At 41.1% G+C, this 15,848-nt stretch overlaps 1 protein-coding gene across 1 annotated transcript; it reads right to left on the bottom strand.

Annotated features, from left to right (window-relative positions):
• Positions 1-347: 347 nt before the first annotated feature.
• LOC122054940 (pentatricopeptide repeat-containing protein At4g33170-like) lies at positions 348-2,069 on the bottom strand. The gene has a single exon (XM_042616352.1). The coding sequence runs from the start codon at positions 2,067-2,069 to the stop codon at positions 348-350; it is 1,722 nt and encodes a 573-aa protein (XP_042472286.1).
• Positions 2,070-15,848: the final 13,779 nt, after the last annotated feature.

Raw genomic sequence — 15,848 nt, 5'->3', positions numbered from 1 at the left:
ATCGATTAACTTGGCACAGTGCCTTGCTCCTGATTCTGAAAACTCGAACCAAAGTTGTCAGTTTTCACCATTACACACAATCTCAAGGACCATTAATCAATGCCCAAGGAATTCCTTCTCGTGACCGGCATATCTGCAATTCAAATGGTGCATTTGCATATTTGTACCCTAGTGGAAGTTCTTCGACAGGCTACATCAGAAGGCACCATTGATCGATCGGCCACCATCAAGCTTAAGAGTCAGTGTAGTCGTATTTGGCTGCAATGATCTCTTGATACATTACTGTAAACTATTCGTTTAAAGTAGAATCATAAACGTGGCTTGATGCTGCAAGTATCACGATAGACTCATAATTTAAGTCCTGAAGACCAGCTATATCCGACCTCCTTTACCGACACACTAGCATCCAATACTTTCCTCAATCTCTCCTTTTCTACCCACATCTTTTGTTGCGCGTATATGTTCGATAGCAAGATGTATGGACTGTCTTTGTGTGGTTCCAACTCCATGACCTTTTTGGCTGACTTCTCCCCCATTTCGATCGCTCCATGGATTCCGCAAGCTCCGAGAAGAGCTTCCCATGCCAATGGATCTTTTTCTAAACCCATATCCTTGATAAACCTCTCTGCTTTGTCTAGTCTTCCAGCACGGCCCAACATATCAATCACGCAGGCATAGTGCTCGGTCGTTGGCTTGATGTTGCGATCCTTAACCATCGAGTGAAATATCCCGATTCCTTCATCGATGAGACCTCCGTGGCTACATGTAGATAGAACTGCAAGAAAAGTGACAGTGTCAAGGTTAGCTCCTCCTGATCTTTCCAATCGTCTGAAGATTCGAAGGGCTTCTCCCCCCTTCCCATGTTGCCCGAAACCGTTGATCATTATAGTCCATGACACGGTATCCCTTCTTTGCATCGCTGCGAATGCCAATTCAGCATCTTTCACACTGCCACACTTGAAGTACATGTCCACGAGCGCATTTGCCACCATTGCATCGTGGAAGACATCCAACTTGACGATCCTCGAGTGAACCATTCTCCCGAGATCGAGGCTCGACAATTTGCTGAATGCAGGTAACACACTAGCAAAGCAAACTCCATTCTCCAACAATCCTACACGAACCATTTTGTAGTAATAACTCACTGCCTCTTTTGCCAAACCATTCTGAACTAATCCGGCGATCATCGAAGTCCACGAGATGATGTTCGAGTTTGAAATTCCGTTGAACACATCAACTGCGGAATCCATTTCTCCTCCGCATTTCGAGTACATAGTTACAAGAGCATTCCCTATCGGTGCGTCGAACACCAAGCCGACCTTCAAGGAGCAGCCGTGCAGCTGCATGCCGAAACTCAAATCCTCTGCCACAGAGCATGTCTTCAACACACTGGTCAGGGTGAAGCAGTCGAAGCCAAACAGGCTTTCCTTTTGCATTCTAGAGAATATCTCTGCGGCATGCTTCTTGCTCCCTCTACGAGCGCACACATCGATCGCAATGTTCCAAGACACCAAGTCCACCTCCTCTATTTCGTCGAACACCTGTAGCGCATCCACCAGCCCTCTGTATCGCTCGTATTGGTTAACCATGGCGCTGCCGACGAAAGGATTCGAGTTGAGGCGCAGCTTCACCGAATGGGAGTGGATTTGCTCCACCAAATCGGTCGAGACATCGAGCAAGGCCGTGAGGGTGATGTGGTCCGGTTGGAGGTTCTCCCGCAGCATCCGGCCGTAGAGCCGTAGGGTCTCGCTGGCATCACGATCTGCGCGAGCATAGGAAGTGACGAGCGTGTTGTAGGAGACGACGTCCCTGCTGGGCATTTCATCGAACAGTTGGTGCGCGTGGTGAAGGAGGCCGACTCTGCAGTAGATGCGGAGGAGTTTATTCCATGGAGGGTCGCGGAGCTTGATGAGGAAGGCATGGGCGGCGGAGGCAAAGCGAGGGACGCCACCTGCGGAGGCGACGCACGCGTCGAGGAGGCTGTGGGCGTCGAAGGATACGGTGGCGGAGGCGACGAGGTTTAGAGCGCGAGAGAAGTGGCGGTGTTGGGGGCGTCTAAGCAATAACATAATTTCAGTGGACAAATTTCAAACACCTTCAGAACATTTAATTCGTGGGGAGAGGGAGCAGATATTCTGATTATGAAAAAAATTATCGGTAATTCTTGTTGGCCAGAATCTGGCCAGCTAGAATTTTTTATCCTCCAATGAGAATGCATGCATGTACATGCATGTAATTAATGTACACATATGATATTACTAAAATACCCATGTGTACACTTGCATGTATTGATTCTAGCTGACCAGATTCTGGCCATTTAGCATTACCCAAAAATTATTCAGAAGATGGACTATTTATAAATACGATTAATTTATAATCATGATTCAATAATAATTGGTTGTGATTTTTTTTTTGAATTCATCGTCTCCACTAAATTATAATTTAGATCGGATCAGACAGTCGGAGGTCGCCTCTCACTCAACACTCGACAACTTGGATACTTGCCGTCCGCTTCAACTCAAACTATAATTTAATGGGGGCGATGAACTCAGAGAGAGATCTCAAGCAATTGCGACTGAATCGCAGACACGATCTAACCGTAATTACTAGTGATTCATCCCTTGATCAATTTTTTTATCTCCTTTGTGTGGGGTCTAATTCATTTGATACTAACTTTTTTTATATTAAAAAATTAGAATAAAATGAAAAGAACACTTTATTTTTATTGGAATCATAACATTTTTTTATTTATTATCGATATATTTTTATTTTCTAACTTATTCATATTTTATGTGTCAATGCAATAGCGAAGTTAATCCGGATGATTTACTCAGTTTAGATAATTTACTCAGGTTGATCTTGAGTGATCTACCAGGGCTGAACTCGAGCTATGGGCCACGGCATCGACTTTATCAACCCAGGTTGCCTTTCTCTTTCTCTCATATTTTTCCTTTGTCATGCTATAAATTTGAACTTACCTCTTTCTCAACACCGTTGGGCCCCCATCTACCGCTCGAGTAAACGTTAACGTGGCTCCGCCCTTAGTTATCGTAATAGCTATAAGTTCATAATTATTATAATATGAATACTTCAATTCTGATCGACACATAATATTTTGTTATAACAGTTATAGTTCATAACTATTATAACATCAACACTTCATTTCTAGTCGACACTAGTTATATTAACATTTTCATTATGATAAATACTAATAATACTACATTATATCAGCTACTATTCATAGTTACTAGTCAGGATTATGTTATCATACAAAAGGTCATTGTGTTAAGGTAAAACATTCCTCATAATTTTCCTATCTATATTTAGCTGGGGGTTGACAATTCTAAGCTGCTAGAGATGAACTTTATCACCTTTTTACTCTAATGATCAAGATTATATTATAATATTTATAAGATCATAGCTACTATAAATATATAGTTACAACAGCTATTGAATCATAACTAATAGTTTTAGAAAATAATATGTGTCGATGTTATTTTGATGATAAATGAAAAGACGTGCTATTTTGATGATTTCCATTAAAAAAAAGACACCCTTTGACTTTTGTCTTTTTTAAAAAAAGAACAACAATACCCCCATCCCACCATTTTGAAAGGTAAAAATGAAAAAACGTTCTTTTTATTTCAATCATTAAAAGGTACCATCTTGATTTTTTTATTTAATCATTAGCATGTTATGTTCCACCCGTCTCTCTCTTTAAAATGACACACTACCTTCAAGATCCCACTACATACATTAAATCATAAATTAATCGAGCGTGTTCTAATAGTTATAATTCATAATTGTTATAATGTGAATCTTAGATGAGTAATTTGAATCCACATTATAACAACTATAAATCATAGTTATTACAACTATTATAACATTATGTCGTAGTTATTATAATGTGAATATGTACATGAACAAGATTGAATTTATATTGTAACAATTACGAAATCGTAACTATGTTAATGTGAATATTTTTAATCATATTAGGTATGTATTGTAGTAATTACGAAATCGTAACTGTTATAATATGAATATTAACGAACAAGTCAAATCTATTTAGCATTGTATTTAATGCTTGTGACAGAGATACTGAGATCAACATTGTCATTTTACAGAGAAAATTGATGATATGAGGTACCCTTTTAATTAAAAAAAAAAAGATGCCTCTTTAATTATTTAGAAGAAATGAGACACTCTTGTGATGTTTGCCCTTTCTAAAATATAAAACCTAAAGCAATTCTTTAAAAAAAAAAAATCTAACAAATTTTAAAAATTAATAATTTGCACAATTTAATTCAAAGAGTATTCTAATTATCTAAAAAATAATTAAATAAATAAAAATGCTAATAAATTAGAGGGTAAACTACAAACTTAAAAAGTTTTATTAGTTCAATTTACAATGGCTTGTGTTAAACCCTATTGATCTTGAGACATCCTACTTAATTAGATTACTCGACAATACGTGCATCCAAGCTTAACCTGCGTTCGTATATAGTTGAGCATGACGAAAGCTTAAGGTCAAGTTAGGCACTTGACTTAATTTGAAGTACTTAATGTTGGATATTGGGGTCTTAAATGGACTAAAACGATTTTGAGAAATTAATGTTTAAAGTCGGCCCAAAATAACATTTATTATTCATTAATAAAGTGCATGGGAGAATAGTCCCACATCGGAAATTCTCGATGTGTATTCTCTACTTATTAATGAAGATGTGTTAATGGAGTTAACACAAAAATAAAAGGACAGGTGCTCCCTTAGCCCAGGGCGAGCAGGCCACCCGCCACGTGCGCAATGGGCGCTTTGTAGGCGCACTTTGCACGTCGCGAGGAGCATTGAGGAGCTTAAATTTATGCTCCAGGTGACATTGCAGTGCCTACGTGGCACTCGGGTGACGTGTCAGACACGTACCTGACGTGGCAGCACCTATGCGGCATCCTCGTGGGCAAAAGGAGATAACTGGACAGTTGACTTAGGGAATGGATAACTACCGTTGATCAACGTTGATCAAATAGGTATGATGGATCGCTTGTGATGCGATCTAGAGCGTTGGATCGCAAAGAGTAACGATCTGACGGCTTGGGATGAGACTTGATCTGAAACATCGAATCAATGGATCCAGATCCGATGGCCGATGACAATAGGCGGGATCTGAGGGTCACAACTCCTCAGATCTGATGGATGAGATTGAAGTGGGCTTGGTGAAGGGTTACAACCCTTCGGAATGGATGATCTAGATCAATCCAGCCTAAGGAACACATCCACTCACCCAAAGGACAATCAACCTCTTCTTTCAGTATAAATAGAACCCTCCAGATGATGGAATATTCACTCAATTCACTCAATCCTCTCTTCTCTTCCTCAAGCATTCATCTCATCTTGTGCATTCAAGAGTCCAAGAAGTCTACTAGAAAGTTCGCTGGTCTCGGAAGTCGGAGTGCTACGATTCCGAGACGTTCGTCGTCGTTGTATCTTGAGAACGAATTGCAACAATCCGTTAAGCACTGTAGTGGAGCAATATCATTTACGGAGATAGTGTCGAACACTAGCCTCGACGATCAGTTTGCATACTCCAGAAGCTACCCGGGTATAACAGTCGTAAACGATATTTCGAGCAAACTGATATGGCTACCAACGACATTCCGACGGCCGTTCCGACCATCATTCCGACCGCCATTCCGACAACCATTCCGCACGGAGAAAAGCCGGAGAAATTCTCCGGAACCGACTTCAAAAGATGGCAGCAGAAGATGCTATTTTATCTAACAACGCTAAACATTGTACGATTTTTGCACGAAGACACGCCAGCCGCTACGGAAGGTAGTAAGGCTGCTAGCGATGCATGGTCTCATGGAGATTTCTTGTTAGTTAGAGCCCTAGAGCCAATCATTTGATGATTGTATGGACTCATTGTATCATATTCTTATATATTAATAAAGGTATTTGTTTGGTTATTATACTTATTTGTATTAGTGCCAAATAGACTAAGTATAATAGCGTCCTTGAGTAGAAGGTTCATACCTATATCAATCGATTAGTTGAATCGATAGTGAGATGATATAGGGAACACTACTCTAAATCATTCCTAGTCGAGTATTAACATTCAGGGACAATGTTAATACAATAAGACTAGCATGTAGGTCAGCTCGATGACTTGATCTCACAAGTCATGGATATAGAGATATCAAGCTGACACATGGGTATGCATTAGAGAATGTATATTGAATGACCCGCCATGAGAAAGTATCATGGATCGTTATATGAGTGTCATATACTTTCTCATGTGGCTATTAGTATGACTATTAGTCCTTAGACCTGAAGTCACCATGGATCCCTACATAAGGAGTTATGTACTTTGGTTTCGTCAAACGTCACCCGTAACTAGGTGGACTATAAATGCGATTACTGGGTATGTAACGAATTATGCAGAGGGATGTGAGTGATGTAGATGGGATCTATCCCTCCTATATGACGGGAGTGACATCGATATTCTTGATAGAGTAAGACCACGAAGTGTATGACTATATCCAAATGAGTCAATATGAGATATTGAGCTCATTTGATTGAGTGAGTCTACTTGAAGTTCAAGATTTAGATTGGTCAGAGGATGACACGGTCTATGCCTCACATTGATCAATCTAGATGTCTAGGATAGAAGGACACTTGTCATATATTGTGAGAAGTCACAATTAATAGTCACAAGGTGATGTTGGATCTCAACATTCTTGTAACTTGGGTAGCAATGATGTATTGCTAGATGCCGCTCATTGCTTATGTTTCTAAAGGAGTTTAGAAACATTGCCAACGTTACAAGAGCCTATTGGGTCACACACAAAGAACAAGTGGATGGAGATTAGGTTCATATGATAAACCAATTGGATTAGGTTCATATGATGCACCAAAAATTGGATTCGAATTAGACTTATTGAGTTAGACTCAATTAGATTCAATTGTTGAATGTGTCTAATTTAAATTTGATTCATTGAGTCAATTTATATTAATGAATTGAGATTCATTAAATTGAAATTGACTTGAATCAAAGGTTGGATTTAACTCAACAAGGAAGAAATTGGTCAATTTTGACTTGGCCAAATGGAATTTGAAACATCAAGTTTGACTTGATGTATTGCCACATCATAAGGATGACTCATCCTTGCCACATCACCTCCACCTCATGAGGTATGCCACCTCATGGGGGTTACACTCTTCCCTTGGTTTTAATGTGGCCGGCCACATTAATGAATGGGGTTACATTGTGTGGCCGGCCACACTAATGGTAGGGGTGTTTTGATTTTGTGGAGTTATGTGTGCATTCATTCTATCATCTTCTTGCTTGCTTCTCCCTTCTCTTTGCTAGAGGTTGACGTGACTTTCATGGTGAGAAGAAGGTGGTTGATTGAGTTAATCCAAGAAGTCCAAGAAGAAAGGTAATATTTTTTAGGAGTGTATTGTATTCTCTTCTTTGCTTTCCTTTCTTCTTCCATTCCCATCCGAGAGCCCTAGAGAGAGTGCTAGCACACTTGGGGTCTTTCTTCTCCATCCTTGAGTACTAGAGAGTACTCCTTGTTCGTGTGGATATCACTAGAGAAGTATCTATCTTGATACTTTGGAGATCCGACACGACCTTGGACAAGCGGGATTTTGCGAGGGCACGCATCGAAGGTAAAATGTTTTCTTTGTAGATCTACTGTAGATCAAAGTATTAAAACTCGTACTCGTGTTTTCCGGAAATTTTCCTTGCACGGATCTACGGCTTTGGGTGATTCGGGGTTTCCGCGACGCGAAAAGCGACCCAACAGTGGTATCAGAGCCACGTGCAAGGCTTGTACGAGTTTAATTTTTGGTTTTATGAAAACTAAAGCTTCTGTGATTTTCTGTAAAAATTGAGTTTTTAGAGTTTTTATGAGTAATTTTTCCGTAGAAGCGAAGCACAAGTGTCTCGACACTTGTAGGCTTCGGCTACCGGAAAGTTTTCTTTTAAACGACTTCGTTTTGCCCCAAATTCGTTTGGTACAGCGGGGTCGGGTGCCATTAGATCGCAAAGGAGCAACTCACGATGGTTAGATCGTGGGTAGGGGCATTGCCCCTAACCCCGCAAGGGAATTTGCTCCGCGATTGCACCCGAAATCGCTAAAAACGAACCCGCCGGGAAGATTTTTCCGAAAGGGCAATGTCTCGACCCAAATCGTTTTGGGACAGCGGGTTTAGGCGCTGTTGGATCGCAAAGGAACCCTCGCGATGGTTAGATCGCGGGTAGGGGCGCTGCCACTGGGCCCCGCAAGGGGATCCGTTCCGCGATTGCGCCCGAAACCGCTAAACGGGACCGCTAGGAAATTTTACTCATAAAAATTGTAAAAATTATTTTTAAAATTACAGAAAATTATGAAAAATATATAATTTTGAATTATATATTAATTTTTGATAGTCATGGCCCAAAATACCCAATAAGATTGGATTTGTGTTGTAATTCATAATACGGCCTGCGTGCCGTCATATGATTGTGTGTGCTGTATTTTTATTTTTTCCACGGCCTGCGCGTCGTGCCTTTCTCTTATTCTGGTTGAAAATTAGATTTAGACTCGAATGTAACTCGAGTTTCAAATTGTAATGTACAAATTGGAGCGGTGGAGGGTCCACACGAGACGGAGTTCCGAGGTGGGCACGAGCAACACAAGATGGTCAAAGGGAGGAGCTTCAAGAAGCTGTTGACCCTAGGTTGACCATTCGATCTTCTCATTGGCTTGAGAAGATCGTAGTAGGGCCATGACTAAATCATAAATATATATTAATTAGTTAATTGCTTATGTATATGATGCATGTTTAATAAGTAATTAATTAATTAGTGCCTTACGATTAGATTAGATCTAAGTCGTGCACATGATGCACCCTTGCGATTAGATTAGATCTAAGTCATGCACAAGATGCATCCTTTTTCGATTAGATTAGATCTCGATCGAACCAACTCTAAATGCCTAACCGTGCCGTGATACCTATCACTACCTCGATCACATGTATTGTTGAATCTGCCAAAGCAGAGCAATACATATTATCTTGGTAGGGTACGGAGGGACAATCTTGGTCCCGCCTATCAACGCATGGGTGAATACAAACTCAATTAGATTGAGTATTCCTAGTTACTCGGTTGGATCGAGTCAACTATGGGCATTCTTCCAATAGTTGGAAAGGTAGGACAAAATCACGTTTATATTAACTCTCGGGCGTATTAGCCAAAGCTAACTCGAGTTTTAATATAAATGCAGATATTGATTCTATAAACAAGAGTTGCATAGAGATGTAATTGGTAATCGTTATCTACCGATCATACTAAGCCTTGGGCGTATTAGCCAAAGTTAACTCAAGGGTTAGTATGATGTGGATCTTGTCCCACAAGAATTATAGAATTCAGTGGGAGCATCATTTAATTAAAGGCCTAATTAAATGATTTTTAAAGAATATGATATTTATTTCTGCAAATTTTCTGTTGTAGATAACCATGACGTCGAATACGAACACTTTCTCTCTGCGATATGCCCTTAAGAAGGACAAGCTCAACGGAGCAAATTTCCTGGACTGGTACAGGAACCTGAGAATAGTTCTCACTCGGGATCTGGAGCAGCCCATTCCGGAGGCTCCTCCTGCTACTGCCACGCGAGCTGATCGGGATGCTTACAAGAAGCATCAAGATGGCGCATTAGATGTGTCTGTCTAATGCTCGCAACCATGAACTCCGAGCTTCGAAGCAACATGAGTTGATGGGTGCTTACGATATGGTTGCACATCTTCGTCAACTATATCAAGGACAAGCGAGACATCGAAGAAGAACTTCGAGACACACTGGAAGATCTTAACAAGAAGAGAAATAAGATTTCTACTTGGTATAAATGTTATAGAAGTCAACCTCTCTATTTCTTCGTGGTGGGTATTAGATACTGGGATGTGCTTTTCACATTTGTACTAATGTACAAGCGATGAATAGCCGAGCATTGACAAAGGGCGAGATAGACCTGAGTAGGCAATGGAGCACGGGTTCTTGCTATTGTTTTGTAGGGACTTATTTTCTATCTACGCCCTCGGGCTTATACTAGAGTTAGACGATTGTTGTTATGTGCCTGCATTGACTAAGAACATTATATCAGTTTCTTGTTTGGACAAGAAAGGATTCTCGTTTATAATAAAGAACAAATGTTGTTCTGTCTATTTAAACGATATGTTCTATTGTAGTACACATCTAATGAACGGACTCTATATTCTAGACCTTGAGAGCTCTATCTATAACGTTAGTACTAAGAGGTTCAAATCGAACGATATGAACCACATCTATCTCTGGCACTGTCGCTTAGGTCATATAAATGACAAGCGCTTATCCCAGCTCCATAAGGATGGTTTGCTGGACTCATTTGATTTAGAATCATATGAGATATGCGAGTCATGCCTACGAGGCAAGATGACCAAGACTCCCTTTAGTGGGCACAGCGAGAGAGCGACTGATCTGTTAGGACTCATACATAGTGATGTATGTGGCCCTTTCAATGTCGCTGCTAGAGGCGGTTATAGGTACTTCATCACATTTACTGATGATTTCAGTAGATACGGTTATGTGTACTTGATGACACATAAGTCGGAATCCTTTGAAAAGTTCAAAGAATTCAAGAATGAAGTACAGAACCAGCTTGGCAAGAGTATTAAGATACTTCGATCAGATCGAGGTGGTGAATACTTAAGCTATGAGTTTCGTGACTATTTAGCTGAGTGTGATATTCTATCCCAACTCACTCCTCCTGGAACACCACAGTGGAATGATGTATCCGAAAGGAGGAATCTTACCTTATTAGATATGGTACGATCTATGATGAGTCACACAGATCTTCTGACATACCTTTGGGGCTATGCTCTAGACACGGCAGCTTTCATTCTCAACCGAGTTCCATCCAAGGCCGTGATAAAGACACCATATAGGATATGGACTGGGAGAGATGCCCAGGTGCCTTTCATGAGGATTTGGGGCTGTGAGACTTACGTACGACGTCAAGTCTCAGACAAATTAGGACCCAATCCGGACAGTGCTTTTCATTGGATATCCCAAGGAAACTAAGGGATATTACTTCTACATTCCAGTCGGCACAAGTTGTGGCAAGATCGGGTCTTTCTAGAAAGGGACTTTGTTTCTAGAAAGACTAGTGGGAGTACGTTCGATCTTGAAGAAATTCAAGATGCGAATACTAGCATTGAAGCCTCGATGGAAGTTGAGCTGGAGCCTCAAAGTGTTGTGGATGATGTTCAGGAGTTGAGGAACAACAACCGGTTCAAGTAGACATACCTCTTGGCGGTCGATAGGGTACGTCGTCAGCCTGAGATACTCATTTCTCTTGTCGACCATGATGACGTTATGCTCATAGAGGATGAGCCTACCACTATCGGGAAGGCGTGATGAGACGATTAGAAATGGCTAGAGGCCATGAGATTGAAATGGAATCCATGTACACCGACCAAGTATGGACTTTGGTTGATCCACGAAGGGTAAAACTCATTGGGTGCAAGTGGATCTTTAAGAGAAAGAGACTGGCGTAGATGGACTTATCTATAAGGGTCGCTTGGTAGCTAAAGGTTTCAAGCGATTCATGGTATTGACTATGATGAAACCTTTTCTCCAGTAGCGATGTTTAAGTCCATTCGGATCATGCTAGCTATTGCAGCCTACCATGACTATGAGATATGACGGATGGATGTCAAAAGTGTTTGAATGGAAACACGCTTGAGGATGTGTACATGACACAACACGAGTTTTGTAGATCCGACATACTAGCAGTATACTGGTGCATAGGTCCATTTATGGACTAAAGCAAGCTTCTCGGGGCTGGAATCTTTGATTCGATGATGCGATCAAACAGTTTGGTTTCATCAAGAGCGAAGATGAGCCTTGTGTCTACAAGAAGGTTGTAGGAGATATAGTTGTCTTCCTCATATTGTATGGATGACATACTACTCATTGGGAAGGACATCCTATGCTTGATCTGTCAAGACATGGCTAGGGAGTTGCTTCTCAATGAAGGACATAGGTGAGGCATCCCGTTCTAGGGATACGGATCTATAGGGATAGATCTAAGAGATTGCTTGGCTAAGTCGGAGTACATACATTGACAAGGTACTCCTTTGGTTTGCCATGTAGAACTCCAAGAAGGTATTTCCACATGGCGTGAGTCTTTCGAAGACTCAAGGTCCCTCTTCTAAAGAGGAGAGACCGTATGGATCGGATCCCTTATGCCTCGGCCATAGGATCGATCATGTATGCCATGCTATGTACTCGACCCGATGTCTCGTATGCTTTGAGCATGACGAGCGGATACTAGTCAGATCGGTGAAAGTCACTGGATAGCGGTCGAGAATATTCTTAAGTACTTAAGAAGGACTAAAAATATTTCTTGATATATGGAGGCAATGATGAGCTAGTTGTAAAGGGTTACGATGCTAGCTTCCAAGCCAACCGGGATGACTATAGATCGCGATCGGGGTTCGTGTTTTGCTTAAATGGTGGTCTTGTGGTGGAAGAGTTCAAGAGGACACGATGGTGATTCTACAAGATCTGAGTATATTCTTTGCATCGAGGCGTGAGGAGGCGGTTTGGATCATGAGTTCATCGAACTTGGGGTGGTTCTAACATCGGCCCGGTTGAGCTCATTGTGACAACAATGGAGCAATTGCGCAGGCTAAGGAATCTCGCTCACACCAGTGAACCAAACACATACTACGGCGCTTCCATCTCATTCGAGAGATCATCGATAGAGGAGATGTGAAGATTTGCAGAGTACCCACTGAGGCTAACATCGGAGATCCCTTGACCAAGGCTTTGTCACAGAGAAAGCATGATGGTCACACTAGGTCATTGGGCCTTAGAGCCTATACTGATTGACACTAGTGATAGTGGGAGATTGTTAGTTAGAGCCCTAGAGCCAATTATTTGATAATTGTTGTATGGACTCGTTGTATCATATTCTTGTATATAAATAAAGACATTTGTTTTTGGTTATTATACTTACTTGTATTGGTGCCAAATAACTAAGTATAATAGCGTCCTTGAGTAGAAGGTTCTTACCTATATCAATCGATTAGTTGAATCGATAGTGAGATGATATAGGGAACACTACTCTTAATCATTCCTAGTCGAGTATTAACATTCAGGGACAATGTTAATGCAACGAGACTAGCATGTAGGTCAACTCGATGACTTGATCTCACAAGTCATGGATATGGAGATATCAAGTTGACACATGAGTATGCATTGGAGAATGTATATTGAATGACCCGCCATGAGAAAGTATCATGGATCGTTATATGAGTGTCATATACTTTCTCATGTGGCTATTAGTATGACTACTAGTCCTTAGACCTGAAGTCACCATGGATCCCTACATAAGGAGTTATGTACTTTGGTTTCGTCAAACGTCACCCGTAACTGGGTGGACTATAAAGGATATTACAGGGTATGTAACGAATTATGCAGAGGGATGTGAGTGATGTAGATGGGATCTATCCCTCCTATATGACGGGAGCGACATTAATATTCTTGATAGAGTGAGACCACGAAGTGTATGATCATTCCAAATGAGTCAATATGAGATATTGAGCTCATTTGATTGAGTGAGTCTACTTGGGTTCAAGATTTAGATTGGTGGGAGGATGACACGGTCTATGCCTCACATTGATCAATCTAGATGTCAGGATAGAAGGACACTTGTCATATATTGTGAGAAGTCACAATTAATAGTCACAAGGTGATGTTGGATCTCAACATTCTTGTAACTTGGGTAGCAATGATGTATTGCTAGATGCCGCTCATTGCTTATGTTTCTAAAGGAGTTTAGAAACATTGCCAACGTTACAAGAGCCTATTGGGTCACACACAAAGAACAAGTGGATGGAGATTAGGTTCATATGATAAACCAATTGGATTAGGTTCATATGATGCACCAAAAATTGGATTCGAATTAGACTTATTGAGTTAGACTCAATTAGATTCAATTGTTGAATGTGTCTAATTTAAATTTGATTCATTGAGTCAATTTATATTAATGAATTGAGATTCATTAAATTGAAATTGACTTGAATCAAAGGTTGGATTTAACTCAACAAGGAAGAAATTGGTCAATTTTGACTTGACCAAATGGAATTTGAAACATCAAGTTTGACTTGATGTATTGCCACATCATAAGGATGACTCATCCTTGCCACATCACCTCCACCTCATGAGGTATGCCACCTCATGGGGGTTACACTCTTCCCTTGGTTTTAATGTGGCCGACCACACTAATGGTAGGGGTGTTTTGATTTTGTGGAGTTATGTGTGCATTCATTCTATCATCTTCTTGCTTGCTTCTCCCTTCTCTTTGCTAGAGGTTGCCGTGACTTTCATGGTGAGAAGAAGGTGGTTGATTGAGTTAATCCAAGAAGTCTAAGAAGAAAGGTAATATTTTTTAGGAGTGTATTGTATTCTCTTCTTTGCTTTCCTTTCTTCTTCCATTCCCATCCGAGAGCCCTAGAGAGAGTGCTAGCACACTTGGGGTCTTTCTTCTCCATCCTTGAGTGCTAGAGAGTACTCCTTGTTCGTGTGGATATCACTAGAGAAGTATCTATCTTGATACTTTGGAGATCCGACACGTACCTTGGACAAGCGGGATTTTACGAGGGCACGCATCGAAGGTAAAATGTTTTCTTTGTAGATCTACTGTAGATCAAAGTATTAAAACTCGTACTCGTGTTTTCCGGAAATTTTCCTTGCACGGATCTACGACTTTGGGTGATTCGGTGTTTCCGCGACGCGAAAAGCGATTTTCGCGGCCCAAAAAACCCAACATTTCTGTGCCGCAATTATATACTCAACGCCTTGGACAACACGTTATATAACGTATATTGTTCTCTGGAGACGGCGAAATCTTTGTGGGAATCCCTTGAGATGAAATATAAGACCGAAAATGCTGGATTGAAGAAATTCATCGTCGATCGGTTTTTGGATTTCAACATGGTGGACTCAAAAGCGTCTCATCTCAAGTCCAAGATATGCAATTAATACTGCATGATCTGGACGCCGAAGGCATGAAGCTGAACGAGACATTCGCAGTTGCTGCGGTAATTGAGAAGCTCCCTCCGTCATGGAAGGATTTCAAGAATTACCTAAAGCACAAGCAAAAGGAGATAGGGCTGCAAGACCTGATCCTGAGGCTACGAATAGAGGAGGATAATTAAAAATTATCCGACTCCAGAGGAACCAAGCGGACTATAGACGAAATGTCCAACCTAGTCGAGTCGAACGCTAAAAAACCGAAGCAGTTCAAAAAGAAGGCTCAAGCAAAGAAGTTCAAAGGCTCCTGCTACAACTGTGGAAAGGCAGGACACCTGTCCAAGGACTGCAGACGCCCAAAGAAGCCAACCAAGGGGCCAAAGTATGCTACGAATCTCACTGCGGTTGTATTTGAAGCCAACTTGGTGGATACCAACCCGAAGCAGTGGTTCATTGATACTGGAGCAACTCGTCATATATGTTCCGATAAGGCGATGTTCTCCAAGTATACTCCGATAAATGGCAGGAAGCTCTATATGGGTAATTCCACGACGTCGCCGATTGTTGGACTCGGAAAGGTTGTTCTGAAGATGACGTTCGGAAAGGAGCTAACACTCATTGATGTACTCCATGTTCCCGACATCAGTAAGAACCTAGTTTCTGGAGCGACATTGGTCAAGGCCGGATTTAGGCTAGTGTTCCAGTCAGACAACTTTGTACTTACGAAGAATGGTGTCTTCGTAGGAAAGGGGTACCTAGAAAAGGGTCTATTCAAAATGATTGTAATGC

This window comes from Zingiber officinale, chromosome 3B (genome assembly GCF_018446385.1).
Source record: "Zingiber officinale cultivar Zhangliang chromosome 3B, Zo_v1.1, whole genome shotgun sequence".
NCBI lineage: Eukaryota > Viridiplantae > Streptophyta > Magnoliopsida > Zingiberales > Zingiberaceae > Zingiber > Zingiber officinale.
This window is presented reverse-complemented; position numbering and strand designations above follow the sequence as displayed.